At 45.3% G+C, this 25,232-nt stretch overlaps 1 protein-coding gene across 1 annotated transcript in view; it reads left to right on the top strand.

Moving 5' to 3' along the window:
- The first annotated feature begins 19,877 nt into the window (after positions 1-19,877).
- Dnah7 (dynein axonemal heavy chain 7) overlaps positions 19,878-25,232 on the top strand; it is a 215,196-nt gene continuing 209,841 nt past the window's right edge. Inside the window, 2 exon segments of the mRNA XM_050159210.1 lie at positions 19,878-20,007; positions 24,955-25,017. Coding sequence (XP_050015167.1) covers positions 19,993-20,007; positions 24,955-25,017 — 78 coding nt within the window. The 5' untranslated portion in view covers positions 19,878-19,992.

The following is a 25,232-nucleotide window of genomic DNA, read 5'->3' on the forward strand; positions in this document are numbered from 1 at the left end:
AGTGCTGTTTGCAATTGTGATGGCGGTCTTCCTAAAAATAAGGACTCTCTTTGCAGTTCACAGAGGTGTGGGTACCGCTTGTCCCCTCGTCTCCCGAAGCCCTTTCGTTTCCGGATGGATGTTGATGTTTCAAAGACTTCACATGAATCATAATATTTTTTTACACTTAAGTTTCTGTTCTTAGCAGAGAGCGTTGTCTGTAGGTATCCTTTTCTAAATTATATCTTTTTAAAATCTGAAACATGAATTTTTGCAGCTTTTTTTTTTTAAAGGAGGGAGACAAATCTCTTTGTTAAAGGCCAAAGAATTCTGTGAAGGGATCAAGCAACTCCTCCTAATGACAGTCTCCACTCCAAAGTGACCTGGTTCCAATGTTCTACCTTTTAAGTAAATGTTCCTGCTTTATTTTTTCCAAGAGTGAAGACAGACGCTAAAAAGAAATCCCACAAGAGCTCAGAATTGAGTATAACAAAGGGTAATTTATTTAGGGATAGACTCGCAGATCACAGTTTTCTGCTAGAACGGGGAGCAGGAACCAAATCCAGCAGCTGGAAGAGAGAGAGGGCGAATATGCGCTTTACCTATATAAGAGGCCACGCCCAAGTGAACGGGTAACTTAAAGGCTACTGGCTGGACCTCCAGCCAGTAGTCCGTGTTCCAGTCATGGATTATTTGTCACGTGAAGGGGTTACTGTTCCTGTGCTCAGGCAAAGAGTATGTCCAGCTGTCCCTTTTGCTGAATAACTCATCTCTGGGCTTCAGCGATGTTTACAAATTTAGGCAGAGATTTCGTTCAGCCCTTTAAAAACTATGGCAACGTCTGCATAATTTCGGGGAGAAGAAGAGCATCACGCAGTTTGAAGAGGACCCCCTGTTGCCCAACTCTTGCTGGACTCCGGCTAACAAAATGGTAAGTGTATTGCTCTCCAAGGCTTTGTGGCGTTTGCAGTTCTCCGAGTCAACTCTGACACAAGCTGGGTGGGCAGCTTCAACGCCCCGAACATTGCTTTCCTCCGTTCTGGAGGCTGAAGGCCCAAGATCAAAGCCCACCCAGTTCCCCATTTTCCGAGAGAGGTCTTCACAGTGTGTCCTCACACGGCGAAGAGAGCCAGTATCTTCCTCACCTTGTCTCACTTTCTAATGGCACCAGTACCGTCCGTGGGCGTTCCGTCTTTACTACCTGCAAAGGCCCCAACTCTAGTGAGTACCGTCACTAGAGACTTTAACTCATGGATGTGAGAGAGACAAAATATCCAGGTCACAGTAACGGCCGATGTAGAGCAGGGAAAGGCTGTAACGAGCGCCGCCGTGAATATCACTGCGGTGTCCGCCACGTTGCTCTCAATGACTCGCCCGCCCATCAAGTTTTTTCCACCTGCTCTCCATAGAGCAAGGCTCAACTTCTAGTGGTCTCCCACTCGTGTGGCGCCTGCTCCTGCACTGCACGGACCATCTAAAGAGAAGCAGTGCGAGCCCGAGTGTTGTGTGATGTTTTGAGTGTGTTCTGAAGGCGGGCGGGACTGAGCGAGGATCTCTGCTCCTTCCGGTGGGAGGAACCAGAGAGGAGGTAAAGCTACCCTCGCGGCTCCCCTGCTTCCCTGATCTTTCAGGTTTTTACGCCAATATCGGACTCCTGGTTTTTCTGTTGATAAAGATTAATTAGATTAACACTTCACCGGAGCTTTAGCAGAGCCTTCAATAAACATTGCATTTGCTGTTATAACTATATTGATTAAAAACTAATAGATTGTATTTTTTTACAAAAATAGCCCATTAATAACAGGTTATAAGTTGAATTTTTCATATCTGTTTCACAGCATCTAGGAGTTTGTATTTAAGAAACATAATGTTTTACAAATCTCTCCTTAAACATTCTATTATGTTTTATTGGTTTAATTAAAGCAGAAAATGCACTTCCCATAGAAAGGGCAAAAAAAAGAAAACTCAGTTTAAACCTTTATAAGGTATGGGTGCAGTTAATACATCAAAGGTGGTTCTTGCCACAAAATGTCCTAACATAGCATTATTTTCAGTAATACCATTACCTGGCATTGCAAGGGTGGCTCATCTCTTATTTAACTAATTCTCTCAATTTGGGACATTTCATTTTAAAAACAGTCTTCATCAGAGTCAAGGTAGCTATTATCCTTGATGCTGAATGTTATAATGGAGTCACAATTATTTCTTTAAGATATTTTTTATTGAAAGTACAATATCAAGGTTAAAGAATGTGCAAAAGGTTTTTTTTTTTTCCTTTTAGAAAACAATTGTGATATTTTAAGGCCCATCAGCTGAGTTCCCGTTTTTATTTTAGGGTTTATAGAAAAATAGTACTTTGTTTTTCAATTTACCTTTTGGTTGTTTGTGCTCCTTATGTCTCTCTCTTTATATTTTCATATTGAGAAATAAGATTTTAAAATAATTTTGGCTCAGTTTAAGAAATACTAAATCCCAATGACTGATTGAAAACCAGGTATTAGATTTTTTTGTTTGTTTGTTTACTGGATTCTTTTTCTTTCTTGACGTGTAAAGACCAAGGCCTTTGGAAATAGACTGCTTGGTGCTTGATGTCACTGAAGTACAGCCTTGAACAGTGGCTGGGCTTTCTGCTGTGGATAGCCACACATGGTGGCCATTGGATGGGCATGTGAAGAACTGGGTAGCGGTTGGAAACTATGACCCACAGTAGGCTTTTTTTCTCATTGGACTTCAAATCTTAACACTTAGTAGTCTCTGTGGCTCCAAAGCTATTATTGGCAGATAGTTTTGAGCTCTCAAATTCAGCTCCATCTGTAATTGAATGAGAGACCCACATTCTGTTCTCCAGGGAGACAGATGCCCGATCACTGTCTTTGATTTCTATTTATGGAAAATGTCAGTGATGAGAAGCATGAACGAACCTTAATATCTTTATTTTCAATCTAACTTAATAATCAAACGTGAAAGTGAGAAAATCTCTGCCAAACACTATTTAGGAGGAATGTTCTGGGCTGAAAAGCTGGACTGAGGTCAACGAGCCAAAATAAACACAAGTCAAAGTTTCATGATGTGGACAAATGAACTTAGAAAATCTAGTGGAAATGTGCATAGGTCCCAGTCAAAAAGAGGGATCTGTGCCCAAGTGGCTAAGATTAATTCTGGCTGTTTTCCACTTGAGGTTGGTGGGTTTTCCAAGTTTGGAAGTTGTCATTTACAGTTGAGATATCTACTTCCTTGTCTTGTCTCTATCTCTGTATGTGTGTACATATTCCTGAGTGCGTGTGCATGCATGTGTGCGTGTGCATGTGTGAGCGTTCACACACGTGTGCACGTGGTCACACCACACCCACACACACCCACTTTGCCTCTCCACAGAATCCATCTACTGGTCTAGGACTGTATGTCCCTGCTCTGTGAGTCTTAGTCTCTGCCTACAAGAGAACATCGCTTGGCACCATTTTCACTTGCTATTCCGCCACGTTAAAACGACTCAAAGAATACTATAAAGAGGATTTTACATTCTGTATTTGCTTATATCTTGTTTCGCTTCCCAAATGATTCAGAGAAGCCTATGGGCTGTCCATGGAGGAGGATGTGTTTGGGGGCAAAAGATAATAAAAGTCATGAAGATACGTGCTAGAATGGCCACAGCTGGCACTGAGGGGCAGCGGCGCACCAGACACTGCTCCAGGTGCTCACAGAAAGGACTCTAATTAACAGTCAGACTCTCCGTCATCCCTGGTTCACGGGCACGGGACTAGGAATCCAGGGGTCTGGGTCACAAAGTTCAAGGGCTGGAAGACAGGGTGGAAACATAAGCAGCTCCAACCACTGGACTCTTCTCTGGACGTCTGTGCCTCTGTCTCCAGCCTTCTCTGGACGTCTATGCGTCTGTCTGTCTCCAGCCTTCTCTGGACGTCTATGCGTCTGTCTGTCTCCAGCCTTCTCTGGACGTCTATGCCTCTCTCTCCAGCCTTCTCTGGACATCTATGCCTCTGTCTCCAGCCTGCTTCTCGATGCCCCTTGGGAAACAAAGGCTCAACATCCTCACACGTGTTTCTAAGGCCCAGGCTCCTCAAGCCGCGCTACTCAACCCTTTACTGGGAAAAGTGACCTTAGGCAAGGTACCACCCTTTTTCTCATCTGTCAGATGAGATTTTCTCATCTGTCAGACTCTAATGACATTAAAAAGTGCCATATGTTTAGTGTGGACGTTAAACCTGGCCGTGGATGGAAGATACTCAGCCTAAGACCTGACGTCGTCATATCATCTGCCTGCGGGGGAAGTGCGAAGTTGACAGAGCTGAGACTCAAGTTTGCACAGTTGGGAACACAGTTATACAGATTGGACAGTGGGTGATAGCATTGTAAAGGTTACCTGTCTATTCATCCCCAGCACACTCTGAATCCATGCCTTCTTGATGGAGGAGATCACCCTACAAATTTTGTGTTTCTTGTCATCCTCCTTAGTTCCAACATGCACGCACAAAAAAATGTGTGTGTTTGAGTGTGTGAGTGTCCGGCACATTATAGATGCCTGAAATCTCACTCAGTATAAAGACTAATATTAACACATGTTTGTATGTGCTATTATATAATATATAGCACAGCATGTATTACCATATATACAATAAATGGCCTAGCAAAATTAGAACATATTATGATAATCACACCATTGGTTTGTTATTAATTAATAATATATTAATTCAACCTATGGCTAAGATACCAAGATCCTGTTGTCTTATGCAGATGAAGGTCAATAGTTTAAGGTTTTGAATAATAATTTATCACGTGGCCATCACAGAGCTCATTCATTTCCCTTGTTAACGGGCATTGAAGCCGCAGCTCAGTCGGAAAGCTGCGAGGGACCCTGGAGCGAGAGCAGACACTGTCGTCATTGCCACCACCACACATGGTCCTCTCTCCATGTCCGTCCTTACAGAAACCAGTGAGGAAGCCACCACGCCCTTCCAGGGGGCCAGGGGCCAAGCTTGATTCCGTCTTTCCCTCGCGACTGGCTTAGGGATGGCGCATGCGTCTGAGGAGATCTTTCCACCCACTGCGTGGAAAGGACCCGTGATGCAGCTAGCTCTCTTTTCTACCTTTTGGGCGTTCCTGACTAAGGCCCATAAATGCTTGGAACTGAAGTAAACAAACTCGACCAGGAGCAGACCAGCGCAGCCTTCAGGCTGAGACAGGCATGGGCTCCGGACCTCGGGGTACCGTTAAGCTAACCTGGAACGCGTTGACTCCGACTCCGGTGCTTGCTCACGGTTCATGTGTGATACGGTTGATCTGATCTTCCGATCGCGGCTTCCGTTCCTTGTAGCAGATGCTAACATCACAGCACACACACCTGGCTGTCTAGGTGTAACGTTTTCCTCTGCTGGTGTAAAAGGGCGGCTACAGATGCAGGGCTCACAGTGCTACCCATTGACTCTCGTACAACACATCCCGTGTTCTTTCTGGAGGCGCAGGGGGAAAATCTCACGTTTCTTCTTTCCTTGTCAGATTCTAGAAACTGCCTATTCTCCCTGGCGCATGCATGGCCCGTTTTACTCTATTTGAATTGAAACCCAAAAATACCTTACATCGAACAATTTAGAAACAGAAACTGCCTCCAGTACAGGAGGCTTGGGCATTCAACATTGAGATGCCAGCAGACTCCTTGTGGCGGAGGCTCCTTGCCATCCATGGGTCCTTCTTGCTGTGCCCTTACATGGCGGAAGAAGCGCTCTATCACGGACCTACTCGTTTATGCCAGAATGAGCAATCTTGCCTGCCATGTCAATAACAACACTTGACAACCCGACTGAGTCTTTGCTATATGCTGTTTTAAGGGCTTTAACTGTATATGACCAGTAATTAGGGCATTATTTTGAAATTATTGCCACTGTTAGACTCCCATTCTGCAGAGGGGCACATTCAACTGTGGATGCTGATTTTTGTCTACTTTTAAACCAGTCGAAAGCCCATGGATTTTAGTACTCTTTCAGAAAAAAAAGGGGGGGGGCAAGCTTCTCCAGCTGGGGGGGGGGCGGTAGCTAGGGTGCCCTTTATTGAGGGTTTGACTCATAGGTCACAGTCTTCGGCACTAATAAGCAATACGAACAGAAAGTAGAGAGAGAGAGAGAGAGAGAGAGAGAGAGAGAGAGAGAGAGAGAGAGAGAGAGAGAGAGCGCGCGAGCTGGGGGGACAAATTAAGCAACTGGGTCAAGCGAAGTTTCCTTTTATTAGGGAAGAAAGGCTTCATTTGCAAAGCCCCTAAACAGTGTCTTTATTGGCTTGATTCCTGCACTGTTTCCTGGCAAGGGGGAAGAACCCAGCCTGACTCTGGACCGGTTAGAGCCCTGACCAAAGCCAAGAGTCCCTTAGCGAAGAGCGTAGACAGGGAGCCCAGGGCCTTGGCCTCTCCAGGCCCTTACGTGCCTACCTGCAGAATGCAAGACGTCTAGCTGCACGCTTATGCAGAAAGCCAGATGTGCGCCTGGGCCGGGCGTCCCCAAAGCCTCTGACCACTTCTTGATGTGACTCAGAACAGCTTTCGGAGCTGCACCCTAGCTGGGGCAGCTGGGGCTGCTGGGGCAGCAAGCCGAGGCTCCGCTGACTGAAAACGCAGCAGGGTAAATGGAATTCCACTTCTTATCTTCCGGCCTCAAAGGGTCTGGGGAGTAACAGTTCCAGATCACTTTGAAGATAATGTTTTATCGTGAGGAAGGAAAGGTTCCCCTTGCGGACCCAATGCGTATCTTCTAGGAGGCCTTTCATGCTGGTTGGATTCGCAGAACAAGTTTCCTTCTACAACCCCCACCGCAAGTAACCTATTTCACTAAGAGTAAAGCATGTGACATTTATCTTCCCCAAGCACGGCAGAGCTGAGTCACCCACACAGGGACTCAGACTTTCCCTGCAAAGCAGGGATGCAAAGCAACCTTCTGAGCCCCAGCCTCCTGCTTCCCCGTCCTAGAGAGGGTCCTACAACTCGGGATACTTGACGAGTATCTCAGCATTCTTGAACAGCCGGCTCCTGTATGCATGTCCTGCTGTAATTAGATCATTACCATGTTCGGAAAAGAAGGATTTTTTAGCTTGGAGTTTTGATCGAATGGATGCATACAAGAAAACAAGCTTTCTGACCTAAGTGCAGCTTCCTTACCCAGGAATCACTAGGCAGCAGCAAGGCTGCCTGCTCAAGAGGACGCCCCTGCTAGAGTGCCTGAAGGCGGTTGGGATTCAGAGTAATAGGGGACCACCACTTGTTCTGGCTTCTATTGCAGCATGGCGACTCCCTCGCTGCCCTTCTGCTTTCCCTTGTAGACCAAAGTCTCTGCCGTCATTGCCCTCACTCAGAAGGCACCATGGTGCCCGTTAGGTGCTTCTTTAGAGGAGCCTCTCTGCCGCCGCAAATAATTCCAATCAAATCAAATTAAACCAAATGAAAAGACGCCCATATTTAGTGCAGTGCTCCCGGGTGGCCACGGGAAACCCAGAGACCACATGTTCATTCCCTGGGGGGGCAGTTTAAAAAGCCTGTGGGAGTGGGCCCGACCTTCCCTGGAGAGGGGTTGCCATTTGGCATTGGGGCTTTCTTGAGCCTCCCTGGGGAGGGGTCTTCTGCCAGGAGCTGGAGTGAAGCCCCCAGGCAATCAATCCAGACTTTTTGTATAAAGGGGTGTTAGGGAGCCGGGGTGATGCTTCTGACCAAACACTCCAGGCTTTTTGGATAAGGGGGTGCTAGCGAGCTGATGTGAAGCCCCTCAACCAAACATTTTAGACTCCTTGGATAAAAGGGCACAGGCTCAAGTCTGGCTGCTTCCTGTATTTTAGCAGGAAACTTAGCAAATGAAGTCATGAGCTACCAGTACCTAAAGTCATCAAATGCCATTAGACAGCTCTAAGGAAAGATAAATGAGCAGAAATGAGACAGCTTTTTTAGCTACGCAGGCAATCCCAAATCTCTTCCCAGTCCTTGGAGAAAATCAGCCTAGAAGCAGTGCCTGCTGTTAGCTGCTGAGTACAAGAGGCCCAAAGATTTTCCTGTGTGGGGAAGATTTAGTCGACCTGTCTTGGCAGGATGAGAAGATCGAGTTCCCCGGGTGGCATCCAGGAAGCTGAAGAGGTAGAAGGCCGCTTTTTGCTCTGTGCGTGGCTTTGCCAAACCCCAAAGCAAGCCTCAAGGCAAAAAAAGGTCTTTTGTAACCATGTATCTTTTTGGAGATGCTGCTGGAGCTGGCCTGTCTCTGTGTTAGAAGCCTTTTTGTTAAATGCCATACTCTCTGATCTGGAAAGGCACTTGAGAATTGGGTACCATTACCTGTTATATTTAAACTAGACATATAAGCTAAATTTAGACATGTATTTTCCCCACTTAGTTACAGCTTACCAGTGCTAGTGAATGTAAGAAGATTAAAAAGAATGTTTTAATAAGTCAAAAAATATTAGCACACGTGGGTACTCTTACCCAAGACGGCGGTGGGGTCAGCAGAGAGGCTCATCTAAAGAAATACCTAACAGTGCCCTTTGTACAGAAGGAGTTAGCCTGATAGTTTGAACCAACTGGTGTTGCATGCGTAAACAGAACATTGCATGAAGTCCAAGAGGATTTTACTAACTCCTAAGAGGTGCCCTTGGGGATTAGCAGAGCCAAGGAGCAAGCCACACTTGCTTTCTGGGGAAGATATTTAAGAGGGTTTTTTGGGGGTACATTTGGTACCAATTGTTTGCCATAGATGTAGAATAATGACCCTGCTGTGTACTGCGTACCTCAGTGTTTTCACTGAGCTGTACAGAACCTGGAGACCCCCTGATGCCATGCTGGCCTTCTCTGTAGAGCTTGGGCAGGTGTTCCAAGCAGTCCAGCTGTTACGTAAATCACACAATGTCTCCCACCCCCCAGAAGCGTAAGATAATTTCTCTAGTTGAAAGCAAACTGTCCTCAGGTTCGCATTCTCTAGCATGAGTCCCTTGTGTGCCTGAGGAATGAGCTGGGATCCCCAGCTATTGATGCTGGACGCTGCCCGAAAGGAATGAGTCCCAGGAGTTGACGGCTCACCTCGTGAATTTCCCCCCAGTGCTGCCGCGGCTCCCGAGAAGGACGGAACAAGAGTCAAGTCCCTGAGGGGAAGGTTATTGTGACAGATCTCAGACTTTTGCAGGGAGGTGTTTTGAGTACGTAACATATTGAACTTTAATACCGTGTCCTGGAAGGGAAAATAATTCCTTCTCAACGGCAAGTCCTGTTGTGCTTCAGAGGAATTTTCCAGTAAATCACCTCACAGCTGCTTTACTGTACAGGCCTTGAAACGCTGTCCTTTTTTGGGTCGCATACACTTTGCTTTTAGAAACTTTATATGCTTTTCTTTATTACTAATATTTTATTCCCCCAAATATCAGCTCCTGGGGACGGTTTAATAAAAGCTGACCCAGCAAGAAACGCTTTTGCGTAGGTCTTCTCGATGTCTTTGGCTAGGCCCCGTGGCTTATATAAGTGCATACTGGGTAGCATTATCACTGAAGACCAACAAAGATAACCTCGGCTTTTCAAGACAAAAATAAAATGTTGTTGTTGTTGTTGTTGCTTCATATAAAGGCATTTTGTTCATGTGACTGAGGAAATGGGACATACAGCGGTGCTAGTAGAGGAATTGTGTGTGTGTATCTGTCTGTCTGTCTGTCTGTCTGTCTGTCTGTCTGTCTAGAGTGGGGGGTGATAGAACAGACATTGATAGATGTACAACCAGGAGAAATTCTCTCCTTTACTTTGTAGCTGACCACTCCCTTCCCACAGGAGAAAGTGTTCAGTAAAGGTCTTGAGTCTCAAGTACTTCCCTGTGAACGTTGACTAGAAGGAGATTGTGCTGGTTTGAACAGGAATGTCTCCCATAGGCTATAGAGTTGGAACCTTGGCTCCCAGCTGGGGCAAGCCTTCAGGAGACTTAGGAGGTGTGTCGCTGGAGGTGGGCTTTGACAGTTTAAAGACTCGCCACACCCCTAGTGTGCTCTCTCTGCTTGCTTCCTGTTTGTGGTTCAAACTGTGAGCTCTCAGCTTGCTATACCAAACTGCCACATCTACCAGGCTTTCTAATGATGTTCAAACCTTTCACAAACGGCCCCTCCCCTTCTCCTGTCAATGTAAGTTGTCAGGTTAATAACTCTGATCTTTGACCGTACCCAGTCTGAGCCACCTGACCTGTATTCTGCACTACTGGTACCTTGAGCAGTGTCCAGTGAGCCCTGGAGCAGACAGCTCGGCTCCTCCCCAGCTCTCTCTCCTCTTCTTTCTCTCACTGGCCACACAGCATCCTCGTTTCTTATGGGACCTTCTTGGTAGCTCCACCCCAGTAAGCAGAAGTTGCAGTTGGTGAGTTTCCAGCAGACCTGGTTGTCTGTTTTTCAATCCTATTTGGCTAGGAGCATCCAGAAAGCATTCCATCCTGAACTGTCCTGGAGCAGACAAACTCTGTAACCAAGGCAACTTACAGGAGGAGGAGTTTGTTTGGACCTACGGTTCCAAACGGATGAGAGTCTGTCATGGTCGGTATGAAGGTTGAGTGTGCACTCCAAAAGTTCATTGCTTGGAAACGTAATCCTAAGAGTCACATATTGTTGGCATTTGGTATAGATAGAGCCTATGGCCATAATTAGGACTAATGATGTGTTGAGGGCCCTCTGATGGCATCTGTGCTATCTAAGGAGAGCGCAGAGGCCGGGCGGTGGTGGCGCACGCCTTTCATCCCAGCACTCGGGAGGCAGAGGCAGGCAGATGTCTGTGAGTTCAAGGCCAGCCTGGTCTACAAGAGCTACAAGAGCTAGTTCCAAGACAGCTAGGGCTTTTACACAGAGAAACCCTGTCTCAAAAACTAAAGCAAAAAATAAAGGAAGGAAGGAAGGAAGGAAGGAAGGAAGGAAGGAAGGAAAGAAAGAAAGAAAGAAAGAAAGAAAGAAAGAAAGAAAGAAGGAAGGAAGGAAACAAAAAGGACAGCCCTGAGGTGAACATTTGCTGTCTCACCTTGTGAAGCCCTATGCTCCATTTTGATGCAACAGGAAGGCCTTCACCAGGTCTCTTAACATTCAGAAACAAATAAATTTTCTTTAGAAATTACCCAGAGGTACGTATTCAGTTGTCATAGAGGAAAATGACTAACAAACACATTCAAGTTCTATTTGACTCCTCTGCCAATTTCGAGGCACTTTGGAGATTTTATGCAGGGGCACATTGGGAGGCCAATAAATCGAATCGTTCTCCCCTGCTTGGATTTTGAATCTGTTGGTACACTGTAAGCAGAAATACAAATCTGATTGCTGATAAAAGTTGTATTGGAGGACAGATGATCTGACTGCGGTTAATCCCACTTGAAGGAAATTTAGATCCTTCCACCCAAGAGTTTTTATATCACAGTAGTTCAATTGGTTCAGGGCATGGAGAAAGGAGTAGATTACCAGTAGTTATAGATGTACGCATTTTAAATATATTGGCTCTATTTTAAACGAAGACAGCATAGTTATGTCTTTGAGTGAAGATTGGCTCAATAAAATCACCCCAGGATTTTAACTTTTCACGTGACACAGCCGTAAGAAAATCGGCTGAGTCTTCCTAAAGTTAGAGACGCAGCTCACCTGGGCCTCTGGCCTTGCACAGACCTACGGAGGCTTGGTTCACCTGTTACCCACTTGTGGTCTACCGTGTGAGTTTACACTCCATTTCTTCCCACAAATCCTGGCACTACCTACCTAGAGTGAGCGTAGACTCTACAAACTGGTCAGCCTGGCAAAATCGCCCTCCCTTTAGACACCGATGACAAGACCTGTGAGTCGTGTGTGCCTCTGACTAACTGCCTGCGGATTTGGGGATTCCCGCGGTCTCCCTGCATGGGGTAAAATAATAATTTGCGGGGTTGACTCATGCCCTGGGAAAGCTGTAGAGTTATAATCACAGGTTTATTATAAAGAATGCAACGGAGGGGGCAGCCAGCCTGGAAGACATGCGCAAGGCAAGGAATGAAGGACCTTACCAGAGAAGTGGACTACTTTGAGAAGAATAAAACAGAAATTCTAAAACTGAAAAATATAACACAGAAAACAAAACTATTATTACGAGATAAGCTTAGCATTGCAGAGGAAGAATCCTAAAGATGGGTCACAGGAACTATGAAAACAGAGGCACAAAATAAAGGCAACAGAAATGAGAACGTAGAAAGTGCGCGCGCTCACGCGCGCGCGCGCGCACACACACACACACACACAGAGCCTGGCGTGGTGCTGCATACTCTAAGTGCCCGTACAGAAGAGCTTGGGGGGAGGGGGGAGGATTGCAGTTCTAAGCCAGTGAGACTATGACTCACAAGAGAAAAGAAAATCAAATAGAACCCTGGTGACCTGTGAGACATAAGTAGTCACACTACCTTAAGTAGTAGGAATCCACTGGAACAGATAAGGATTTAAGGAAATACCGGTGGGATGCTTTCAAAATCACATGACCATCTCAGTAGCTGAGAAAAGAAACCTTTGGCAAATTCCAGCATGCCTTCATGACAAAAGTCCTAGAGAATGCAGGGCTAGAGGGAACGTACTTCAACTTAATAAGAAGCTATATATAAGAAACTCACGGCTGACAGCATCCTACATGGAGAAAAACTTGAAGCCACCCAACCCAAGTCAGGAATGAGTCAGGACCGTCTACTATCCCCACTCCTTTTCTGGGTTGCACCGGAAGTGCTAGCTGGAGCAATAAGGCAAGAGAAGGAAACGAAAGGGATGCAGAGAGGAAAAGAATGAAGTAAAACAAACAAAATCCAAAACCAGAACGTACCCTGTTTGCAGATGGCATAATATTGTTTATTAAAGATCCCCAAAATCCCATCAGAATTCTAGAAACAATGAACAAAAACATGACAACAACACGGTCGAGTGCAGAACCAACTTGCACAAATCCGTAGTTTTTCTGTACACCAGTGATCTTAGGCCCACCCCATTCTCAGTAGTTTTCAAATTGGATGGCACATATAACCCAAGGAAACCGATTAGTATAAAGCAAGATGCTATACACGAACTCATATTAAAACCCTCTCATTTCACGTTGGTGAAAGATGTCAAGAAAAGATGCTCGACTTCTCATGCAGCCAGAATCGATGGAGAGTTTCCTCCCTTGACCCAGTTCAATCTGCGTGTCCCAATTCAGAGGCTCTCTCTGTGCGACACATTCTTCAAGGCTCCACTCTTTCCTCCTCCCCTTTCTTCTCCCCTTCATCTTCCTCATCCCTTTTCTTCTGGCAATAAAGATTGAATCCAGGGATTCGTGTGTAAGCAAGTACTCTACCAGGGCCCTAATTTCCTAAACTAGTTTGCACGTTTTTATTTTGAGACAGGGTCGTTGCCCAGACTGGCTTTGAACTCATTCTGTAACCAAACAGGCCCTCAACTCGCAATCCTCCTGCCTCAACCTTCTGAGTAGCTGGATCAAATTCCCGAGATACTAGGTTCAGCTTACATTCCTTCTAACCTACCTCCGCTATGTAGCATCTGGTATAAGTGAACACACCCAGTAAGCCAAGAAAACACCATATGGTAGGGAAATGGTGTGTCAGATGAAAATATATCATAACCACTCTTGGCTAATGATCTCAGAAAAGAAATGCTAGCGCAATAAAAAATAATAATAATTCAGCCCAGCGAAACTGCCATAGAAGAAGTCAGAAAGCATCCCATAGAACTCAGTCTAAACATTTTGAGAAAGGAAGATCAAGAACCCAAATGTATCTACATTACCCATAAACAAGCCTCGTTTGTCAATGAACACAGCGGCCATTGATAGACAGGTGGACAGATGTACATCAGGCTAGAGGGATGCCCAGGAATTCGGTAGTGACAACGCAGTGGCCTCTAGAATGGTTTTTATTTTCTTCCTGCCACATGTGACAGTGTAGAGGTTATTAACTGGCATTGAGATCGTCATCATTTACTCTTAAAGCAGTCTTAAGCTCACGGAAACACAAACGGAAGATGGAGACGCGTCGTGGACGCCGTCCATCGCTTTGCTCACTCATGCATGGCCCCCTGCACGGCAGTCATGCCCCCATGGAGGGATGGGTTTGTGATAACCCATGAACATGCATGGACACATTATCATCCAAAGTCCCCGGGTGCTATTACTCCCAATTGAGATTTCCTAATTATTGTTTGTTCCTGCTAACTTTAGGTTTGGAGAATAATTACGATGGCAAATGCAGAGTTCCCATAGACTGTTCTGATCTCTACCTCACGTTCCATTAATGATACCAGTATCAGTGCGGTAACATTTATGAGTATGATGAGCAAAAACACAGATTTGTGGTAATTAGCCGAGGTTCTTAGTTGATAGTAAGATTCCCTCTTTGTAGTCTCCAGTCTATAATTCTGAAAAATGTATGTCGACACTTACAATTACAGCAGAAAACTGGAAGTTATAAAATGAAGTTCACTCTATAAGGATAGGTAGTAAGCATTTCATAAACATAAGCTAGTTCTTAATTGCACTGGAAACGGAATACCACGGAGAGTTCATTTTTATTTATTACTTACACTAATAACACCGATGACTCAATCCAGAAACAGACCATCTTCTCTTAATTTATGTGTATATCCTGTGGTCTGAGAAGGCAATTGAAGTCGTTATTCTTCAAAGCATAGAACTGGGATGTTTTATTCGTTCAGTTAGATGTATAAAACCATGCCTGGTAAAGGTGGCACCGAGAGAAGCCTAGAATAGCCAGAGAAGACTTTATTGGCGAGATAATCTTTCAAGTGGGACATAAAGAGTAATTAAAAGTTGAAATTACAAATACACATATGGTTATATCCAAATATAGTTGGAAAAGCAATTAGCATTCATGCAACTAATAACAGTTTAATAATGAGAAGTTTCTTCTGTATGAATTCTTATTAAAAAATAAAGTATTAGCTGGGCGATGGTGGCACACGCCTTTAATCCCAGCACTCGGGAGGCAGAGGCAGGCGGATCTCTGTGAGTTCGAGACCAGCCTGGTCTACAAGACCTAGTTCCAGGACAGGCTCCAAAGCCACAGAGAAACCTTGTCTCGAAAAACTAAACTAAACTAAACTAAACTAAAATAAAATAAAGTATTATGGTTGACTTTTAAAGCAGAAAGCTCAATTGATGGAGCATCACTAATATAGGATGTTCTTCTATATGCTATGGCTATGTGTTGTTTTTATTGGTTAATGAATAAGGCTACTTTGGCCTATGGCAGGAAAGAATATAGCTAGGCAGGAAATCCAAGCAGAGATACAGGAGAAGAAAGGCAGGGTCGAGAGAGATGTCAGAGGTCACCAGAGAACCAAGATGTGAGTTAACAAGCTCCAAGGCTCATAGTATATTATAAACTAATAGAAAAGGGTGAATTGAAATGCAAGAGTTAGACAGTAATAAGCCTAAGCCATTGGTCAACTCTAATTAATATTAAGCCTCTGGGTGATTATTTTATATGTGGCTGTGGGACCAGGTGGGATGCGGGAAAGCTTCAAGCTATACATCACTGAGGCAGGTGTAATGGGGCTGTATGTAAAATAGCAAAGGAGAAAAGAACCATTTTGACCTATAGTTTTGAAGAGTAAGGCAATGAGAGGGATCAGTCATGAAGGCAACTGAGCACTGGAGATAGGTGTTCAATGCTGAGAGACTGCAGAATCTGGGGTCACAGCATGAAGGTAGCAAATGGAGTTTTAAAGGTAGATGAACCTTTTGTGTGAGAACAGAGAGAGAGAGCGCCTGCCAGGAAGAGCTTTGGGGTGTCAGGGACTGTCCAGAGATGGAAGAAGTGACACAAAAGAAAATGTCAGAGAGTTAAGGGACAAGGCAAAATAGTTCCCCAAGGCCGAGACAGCAGCAAGTGTAAGGATCTGGCAGCAGCAATGAACTCGGAAGAGTAGTTAAGAGAAACAGAAAGGTGGCTCCAGGTAATTAACAACACAAGGCTGTGTGTATAGACTATGAGATGGAAGTCAGATCCTAGAGGGGTTTCAAACACAGCAGACTAAGGAAGGGGGGTGGGTAAAGACCCACCATTTGGGGAATATGAATATAGAGGCAGACCCACCATTTGGGGAATATGAATAGATCTAGAGGTTGCTACTTCAGCATGTATTTTGCAGCTAGGAAAGTTTTTCTTCATCTTCACTAAAAGCAGACCAGAAGGATTCTTTTCTGCATTTTTGGTGTGCCCTTTTCTGGTTTTTTTTTTTCCCCATTCCTGGCTTGGGTGCCATAGGAAACCAGCAAACAGAAGCCTGCCATTTTGTGCCTTTTGGGCTCTTTCTTAAGGGTCTGTAATTTGAAGGAAAAGGGTAATTTTCAGATGCTACCAACAAAAACTATTCAAACTATCTGCAAACTCACCCCTACCGGCTTGATTGCCACACAGCACACAGCAATGAAAGCTGAAAGAAAACCGGTACGGAAAGTGTGTACTCGGTGCCCGCTTCAGGTTGGGCACAGTGAAATGTGGTAGGTGAAACCCTGCAAGACAGGACATGATTTCCTTTCTGGTGGGTAAAGACGCACAGCTGAAGTGGCTGAGTAGGCATTTAAAGGATGCATTCCCAGACGACTGGCCTGGGAGACCTTGTGAGTGTCAGAGAGGTGAATTCAGTTAGCCTAGAGGTGAAAAACAGGGTCTTTATGAGCTGGGATGTAGAACTTAAATCCATGCAAGTGAAGAAGCAGGGATTCCTGTCCGAGACAGTTCATCTCTTCCTGGATTCCAATTGCCGCCCCCCCCCCCCCGCTCCCTTCTCCCCAGCCCACATTTAGGAGAGTCTGACTGTGTACCATCTGGGGTCTTGGTAAGGGCCACCCTCTGCGGAAATGGAGTGGAGCCCCGGGGCAATACCATCCCGACCACACCTGTGGTCTTACAAGAGATAACTTGCGAATGTGACCTGGGTCACGTTCTGTGTTTGACACCAGCACTCGACAAAACTTCAGAGCCCGTAACGTGCAGGACCCATGCTTTAGAGAGTCCCTTGGGAGAGCATTTCCTGTGGAAAATTACAAAGACATGGGAACTGGAATGTGTACTGGCCCTGGAAACCAAGCAGGCTGCGTTTTATATATTGTTTGATTCAATCCCCACAACTCTGAAGGGGTGCAGTCCCACATCGGCGACACAAAAATAGTCCCAGCAAGATTCAAAGTCGCCTGCTGACGTTCCCCAATCAGTTTAGACTAAGGGTTGATGAATACCAGCTCTGATTCTCCTGCCTTGAAGACAGAAAGGATACCACCCCCTTAACTTACCAGAAACATCTCAACGCTGGGACTTCTGCAATGGAGGATTTATAGAATTCATTTCTGAAACTACTTACAAGGTCAAGCAAAGCACTTGGCAGACCGAGAATGGCTGGCTAGGATCACACTCAAACCTTTGATCAGGAAAAGAAAAACTAGACCGTCTGCAGAATGTTCTTTGGAAAGATAACCAAAGCAAATAGAGAGAGAGAGTTCTTTAGTTGCCCCAAGCAATCACGAAAACACTACATATCTATGTGATTACCAGGCAAAGTTGACAAGCATTTTATTGGACAAATAAAAGTCCAGCATGATCTCCGTGCCAGTGACCTTTAAACCACCTGACCGGCAAGGATGTGGCGAAGTACAGTGATTCAGGCATCCGCAGACACCAGACTGTGGAAGCCTTTGACCAGTTAGCTTATAGTGTGCAAATCCCCTGAGATCCCGGGGAGGAAGAAGTACTGTGTATCCGAACAAACACTAGCAGTTTGTGGACTTTATGCTTTGTGTTGCTCAAGAGGAAAATGACTTGCGGTATTGGCTTGAAAACACAGCATATAAAAATCACCCGATACAAAGTAACCCGTTCATAGAAATCCTGGTCCAACAAAGAAATCCGTTTACTTTCTCAACGTGTGTCATTTGCTCTAGTCTTAATACATGCCCGTGTTTCCTGGTGACTGCAAAATTACCAGAATTCTAAATAGTTCCTAGTGAAAGTTCAGTGTTAAAAGTGTTCTATCTAAAACAAGTCTTCTCTTCCCGGTTTGCAAGTGAATATATCTCCCTCTAGTGTTCAAAGAAAAGAATACAGCCATTCGAGGTCGTCTGGATGTGATTAGCGGCCGGGTAGGTCAAATGTGGTAAAAAGGCAACATCACTGTTTGTTTTCCTGGGAATTGGTCCACATATACTTCAGTGTTCTCCTGAACAAATACCACATGCGCGAACTGCCAACCTCATTTTTTGGGTTCTTTTTTTATCTAATCTCTCTGCTGTAACTTTAACTTTGTACTTGCATCTCTTGGTTAAAGCATTGAAAAATGTGCGGTTTCTAAAGTTTCCTGAAAGAGAAAACAAGACTTCAGGGCCTGTCCTCAAACTGCCTTTGTCCTTCTTCCCCGCCACGATAAAATCATCTCAGCAGCCACGAACCAGGAACAACAAAACAAACAGTGTGGGATTATAAATTCAATAGAATTTGATATTTAGGGAACCAAATATAAACACAATTTCTCTTTTCCCCTCCCTCTTCTTTCTCCCATCCCTCCCTCCCTATATTTCTCCCTTCCTCCCTCCTTCTATCCCTCCTTCCCTCTTTCCTCCCTAATAAAGAAGTAGATTAAAGAAAGGAAGAAAGGAAGAAAGAAAGAAAGAAAGAAAGAAAGAAAGAAAGAAAGAAGGAAGGAAGGAAAATCAAATGCCACGGAGCCTTCCCTCCATTTTCCTTACAGAGTTTTAAAGCTTAAACTCCACGTGAGGTCGATTTTCTCTGTGACGTGAACTGTCTGCTTGGTGTTTGGGTATGTGGATATCTAGTTTTCTCACGTCGGTTGCTGAAAAGGTATTGTTTTTCCATCACTGCAGTTTTGTACTCAATTTTGAGGTCAGAAATATGAGACTTCCAAATGTCGATATTGTTTTGGCCGTTCCATAAGCTGTCACATAAATTTTAGTTTAGGAATCTGCCGTTTCTCAGTCGCAAACTTTCCAGTCAGGTGTGGTGGCATAGGTCTATAATTCCAGCGCTCGGGAGGCTGCCACAGGAAAACGTAGAGTTTGTGGCCAGCCAGGGCAGTGAGACCATTTCAAAACCAAACCAAAATAAACAAAACTAAACTAAACAAAAACTTTGCAGTGGGAGGCCGTTTCCCTTAAAGTCTAAAATCCTCGCCATATATATATTTTAATCAGGTCTTTAAAATACACCACCCATTTATCTCTTCACCTTTATCACTGGGCTCTAATCTGCTTTACCCCACTCCTCAATCTGGTAGGCTCGGTTTTGTTTTTCTTCCTCTAATAGCCACGCAATGCCTCAGGTTTTCGTATGCGATCTTCTCTCTGCCTGGAGTGGTCCTTACACAGTTTTGTCTTCTCCTTCAGACCTCAGCGTTCACATCCCTGCCACATCTTTCAAGAGAAGTCAGGAGAGCTGTGGCTCAGGGCACGGCCTCTGGTCTGACTTGACGCTCCCCCAAGCCCTGCGTGGGTATCGTCTTGACACAGAATCATTCATCTAGTCAGTCACGCGTGGGTTTACTGAGTCTCCGAAGGCTCACTTTGTAGTGTGCTGGAGAAGTCAAACAGGACTGAAAACTGATGCACCGAAATAAGGAACACATTTCCTGCTCCAGTACTGAGTGCTCCATGTGCTTACGTTAGCAATGAAATCTACAGAAACAGCTAAACAGAGGCGGGAGGCAGAGGATCACGTCCACCCAGGTCGGTTGGAAGGTGTCTGCCACCACCCTCAGGAGGCCCCAGAAAGTCACCCTTACTGGATCACCGAGAGAAAGTTCTGGACCTGATCACGCAGATACAGATGACCGGAAGTGGAACCCGCCAGCTTGTTGCTTAGCAACACATGAGGCAGGGACGCTAGAGCTCCCAGCTCAGAGAGCCGAGATTGAGCGACCTGTCCAGCGGTGGACACCTCTGTCCCCGGGCTCAGGGTCCCACAACAGTGATCCGGGCCGGCCGTGCGCGGCTCGCAAGTCCTCGCAGCCATGAGCAGCGAGCAGGTGAGAGCGGGGCCGCCAGGGTCGCGGGTCCCGGGGGACCGGGCACGCAGGAGTGCAGACTGCGGCTCTCGGGGACCCACCCTAGACCCCCGTGCCACCCCGGGTGTTGAGAATTTCCCTCGGGTTCCCTTCCCAGCCGCTGGGTCTCGCTGTCACCGTAACTGCGGAGCACAGCTCTCTGGGACGCCCTAACTGTGGACAGCTCGACAGCGACCCCAGCTGCTCTCCCGGCTGCTCTCCCGGAGAATTTGTGACCCGAGGCTGGACGGGTTGTCAACGTGGGCGTGGGCTTCTTAAATGTGTGACTTTGGGCCAACCACTTGGTCTTTTTCTTTCCAAGGAGACAGAAACTCGCTTTTTACCACACCCCCTCCCACCCCAAGCTGGCCTGGGGTTCGGTTTTTAGGCCAGGCTGGCTTTGAATTTGCAGCATTTCCTGGTCCCCAGCCTCTGCCAGCTGAGATCACAGGCCACCCAGGGCTCCCACTTAGTCTTGTGGTGTGTAATAAAAGATGTAGGCCACAATAGCTTGTAGAAATAAACAGTTGCAAAAGTAAAAATCTTTCTCTGTTGACCTTAAGAGAGAAACTGCGCTACAGAGCCAAAGTCATTGGTTTGGATGCCAGCACACCGCAGGAAGGCTGTAGGGTGGACATTTTTCTGGGTAGCTAGAGAAAAAAATGCAGCTCTCAACACCGTGACAAGTGAGGAAAGGACTCTGTTAGCAACCCAAATGAGACGAAGTTGATTTTCCAGCTGGGAATTGTTTTCTTCTTTGTTACTTCATAGCGTGTTCTTTTGCAAGTCGAGTTTGTTGTGGAAATGATGTTTAAAGGTGTCTTAAGGGTTGCGATGGCTCAGCGCTGAAGAGCTTGATGTGCAAGCCAGGAAAACACAAACCCGACTTCCCATCACCCACTCGAAGACCCAGAGTGACCGCACTTGCCTGTGACCCCCAGCACTGTGAGGGACAGAGACAGGAGGATTGCTGGGACTTCCCATCCATCAGCTTAGGGGGAGACCTGTCTCAAAGTAGTAAGTCAGCAAGCAGTAGGTCGGTTTCTATGTGTAGGCATGGACACCCCCAATCCATACATGAACATACCAAACACACACATTCACACACACTTGGATATGCCGCACACATTCACACACAGGTCCATACTCATATACACACTCACACACTCATACACACACACTCACAAGACATGCTCATATTCACAGATACGTACACACACATGCACACACTCATATTGCATACAGAGACACACACACATGCTCACACACACTCACATACACCATCACACAGACACACACACTAACAATTATATACACACACAGAGACACACTCAAATACACACACACTCACAACACACACAGAGACACACACTCATACACATGCTCAGGCACACTCACATACACCATCACACAGATACACACACACTAACAAATAGACACACACAGAAAGAGTTTTTTAAGGTTTTATTGTGCCAGTCAGGTTGTGTATGTGTGTGTGTGTGTGTGTGTGTGTGTGTGTGTACGTGACAAAACGGAGCAAGGCAACTCAAGGGAGGAGGATGTTTACTTTGCCTCATGGTTTTAAAGGTCACCTGGTTCTGGGCGTTTCTGGGTACCATACCAAAGTACTACATCAAGGCAGGGAGGGCACGGGAGCATAACACTGCTCACCTCAGGGCAGCCAGAAGGCAGAGAGCACGGAGGAAGAGACAAGAGAAACATCAGCACATTGAAGGCATACTCCAATAGCCCACGTCCTTCAGCCAGGCCCTACCTCTCAACAGCCCATTCTGCCAAAAGCTTACATTAATTTTTTTTTTTTGAGACAGGGTTTTTCTCTGTAGCTTTGGTTCCGGTCCTGGAACTAGCTCTTGTAGACCAGGCTGGCCTCGAACTCACAGAGATCCGCCTGCCTCTGCCTCCCGAGTGCTGGGATTAAAGGCGTGCGCCACCATCGCCCGGCAGCTCACATTAATTTTTAGATGAAAATAACATCCCCGTGGCATCACAGCTTCCCAAGAGCATCACCTACTGGTGCCACCCCTCAATGCTGTGAGCCTTTTGGAAAGACACGCCATATCTAGATTTTAACATCGATAATTCTAGATTATATAGGTTATAGATTAATAGCAAACAATGTCAAGTCGCTAACTTATTCACCAAGTAAATAATAGTTATCTAAATGCTCAAGAAAACTTATTCCAGTAGTTTTGAAATTCGTATAATAAATTGAGAATGAAGAAACTGGTGCTATGATTCATATATTGAAGAATAATTAGCCATCAATAGTACAATAACAAATGAGCAAAAATCCTCCCAAATTTCAGGTACACGTAACAAAAAAGGACACGCCACAACACCTGAGCAATCACTAGACCTCATGGTGTGGTGGTATTGTGCTCAAACTTCCTAACAAACAAACAAAAAAAAAAATCACGAATCATCGCCATCGATAATTGAGTAGCTCTTTGGCTTGACGTCCACGTAAGTCTTTGGCCCATTCATGGAACCATGGTCTATACTGTCGAATCTAAAATACTTCTTTTATTTAATATACAGTGGGTTTTCTGGAGAGCTAGTTTCCGTAATTTCTTCCACCTATTCAGCTGGAGCTAAGAAGCAGCCAAGCGATGGCTGGAAGTTGTGTGCTTCTTCTTCCTAAAAGTGACACTGGAAACCCCAACTCCCTCGTCTCCCCCCAACCTCCAGAAGAACCACGTTTCTTTGAAGAAGCCTTGGAATCACCCAGAAGGGCATTATTAACCCATCCAGGATTTTTGCCTCAGTCTCAATCAGCAGAGGGCTCCCTCCTACCGTTTTGGTTGACTTTGGAATGTTAAAAGTCATTTTGACGCTTCCCTCTGTCTTAGCTTAGAGTACAGTTTTCCTTTTGAAAAGATGAAAGTTTTATACCTTAATCTAAAACAAATAGAATGGATTAAATTTTCGGCAATTCCATTTCAACGTGACATTTACTTATGAATTCATCCCACTTAAAGCTGTGAGCCGGCGGCAGGGACGCATTTACTGAGGAGGTTTTTTAACATATCCATCTCATTAAATGGAAGGCTGAGAGGGACATGACATTTTCTTTTCAGAGATAGTCGTCTGTCTTTTTCTCTTACGTTAGGTACTTAAAGAGAAATAGAAGTCTTTTGCAGTTGCTCATTTCATTTTAAAAAGTAGTTAAAAAACAAACAAACAAACCCTCCAGCCCCTCAGAGATTCTGCTGAAGGCGTTTATAGCGTTTAAAAGTGTCGATACTCAAAGGATGGCCCTCACATAAGGGTTGCTTGTGGGGAGAGGAGAGGAACCCGCTGTGCAGCACATTTTTTTTAAGATTTAGTTATTTATTATATATACAATATTTTGCCTGCATGTATCCCTGTGGGCCAGAAGAGGGCGCCAGATCTCATTACAGATGGTTGTGAGCCACCATGTGGTTGCTGGGAATTGAACTCAGGACCTCTGGAAGAGCAGCCAGTGCTCTTAACCACTGAGCCATCTCTCCAGCCCCCTGTGCAGCGCTTTTGAAAGTTACAGAATCAAGTGGTTCTCCTTTGGCTGCCATGATCATGCTGTTCGCCGCCTTCTTTTAAAGAACTATTTTTTTTTTGTGTGTGTGTGTGTGTGTGTGTGTGTGAGAGAGAGAGAGAGAGAGAGAGAGAGAGAGAGAGAGAGAGAGAGAGAGAGAGAGTTTTGCCTGTGTGTGCACTGTGTTGCTAACTCCTGGTCAGGCACGATCAAGGCTCTCGTTAGAGGACTGCACGCTCGGATGATGGCCACATGTATATCCGTCCCCTCCATCACAGAGCAGGAAAAAGGCAGAGGCTCAGCTTGGGGCAAAGAACAAAAAGGTCCCAGAAATGACTGAAAACAGATGAAACCTTCATAGAAAGTATCATAAGCAGAAGCATTTTTCTGTTTCCAAATCATTTGAGGGCTGGGGATACAGCTCACTGGTAGAGCCAGCATGCATGAGACCCCAGATTAAAATCTTCATTAATGATACTTTATAGCTTAATAAAAACATCTTACCCCCCCCTTTTTTGGTCAAATTCATTCCTCAGCACACAAATAAAAATCAAAGGACAATTTACAGAAGTCTGTCTTTCCTTTCCATTGTGTGGGTCTAGGATATTAAATTCAGGTCGTTGGGTTTGGTGACAAGTACCTTAACTGCAAGGCCCTTTGTCCTGGTTAAGTGGTTTTTATTTTATTCAATTTATTTATTTATTCAGTCACTATGGCATATGGTAGAGTCACCTGAAAAAGAGGGAAACTCAGTTGAGAAAATATCCCTCTTGGTCTGCAGGCAAGTCTACAGGGGCATCTTCTTGGTTGATGATTGACATGGAAGGGCCCAGCTCGCGGTGAGTGGTGCCAACCCGGGCAGGTAGTCCTGGAGTCTAGAAGAAGGCAGGCTGAGTAGTCAGGAGGAAAAGCCAGTTAGTGGTGTCCCGCCGCCGTGGTCTCTGCTTAAGTTCCCGTCTTGGTTTCCCCTAGTGATGGAGTGTATATATATAAAACCTGTAAGCCAAATAAGGTCTTCCACCCCAAGTGGCTTAGATCATGGTGTTTATCACAGCAAGGAAACCCTAAGTGAGACACCATTTTACCTGCCCTAAAATTGTTCCTTAATTTCAGCTTCGCAATGTTTACTTCTAGTGTCTGTAAGGGTGTGTGTGTGTGTGTGTGTGTGTGTGTGTGTGTGAACTTGTATCCTGCAACCTTCTGAATGAACTCAGTAGTTCTAATAGTTCCTTGGTGTGTTAATAAGATTCCTATGTGTAAGATCATACGTCAGTAAGATCATATTTTAGGATATTTTGAACGGTATGTGCTTGACTTTATAGAAAATGTAAAACTTGGCTGAGGGAATTAAATTTAGCGATAATGAGTAAACAACCCCCCCTCCCCCATTACAGGATAAACTACCCAGCAAGGAAAAGTCCAAGGCACCGGTGAGGTTCCTGCCACAGCTGTCTATGGTAAGTCCTTAACGCATCTTCATGCTTTGCTCGGTTGCGATAATCTTGCTTACTATTGTCTGATGTCACATTCTGTGTCCAGTCCAATTCGATCCCGATGGGAAAGTGCTGGGTGGTACATTGTGTGTGTGTGTGTGTGTGTGTGTGTGTGTGTGAGAGAGAGAGAGAGAGAGAGAGAGAGAGAGAGAGAGAGAGAGAGAGAGAGAGAGAGAGAG

Source organism: Alexandromys fortis, unplaced genomic scaffold (assembly GCF_014885135.2).
Source record: "Alexandromys fortis isolate MF-2015 unplaced genomic scaffold, M_Fortis_MF-2015_v1.1 scaffold_65, whole genome shotgun sequence".
NCBI lineage: Eukaryota > Metazoa > Chordata > Mammalia > Rodentia > Cricetidae > Alexandromys > Alexandromys fortis.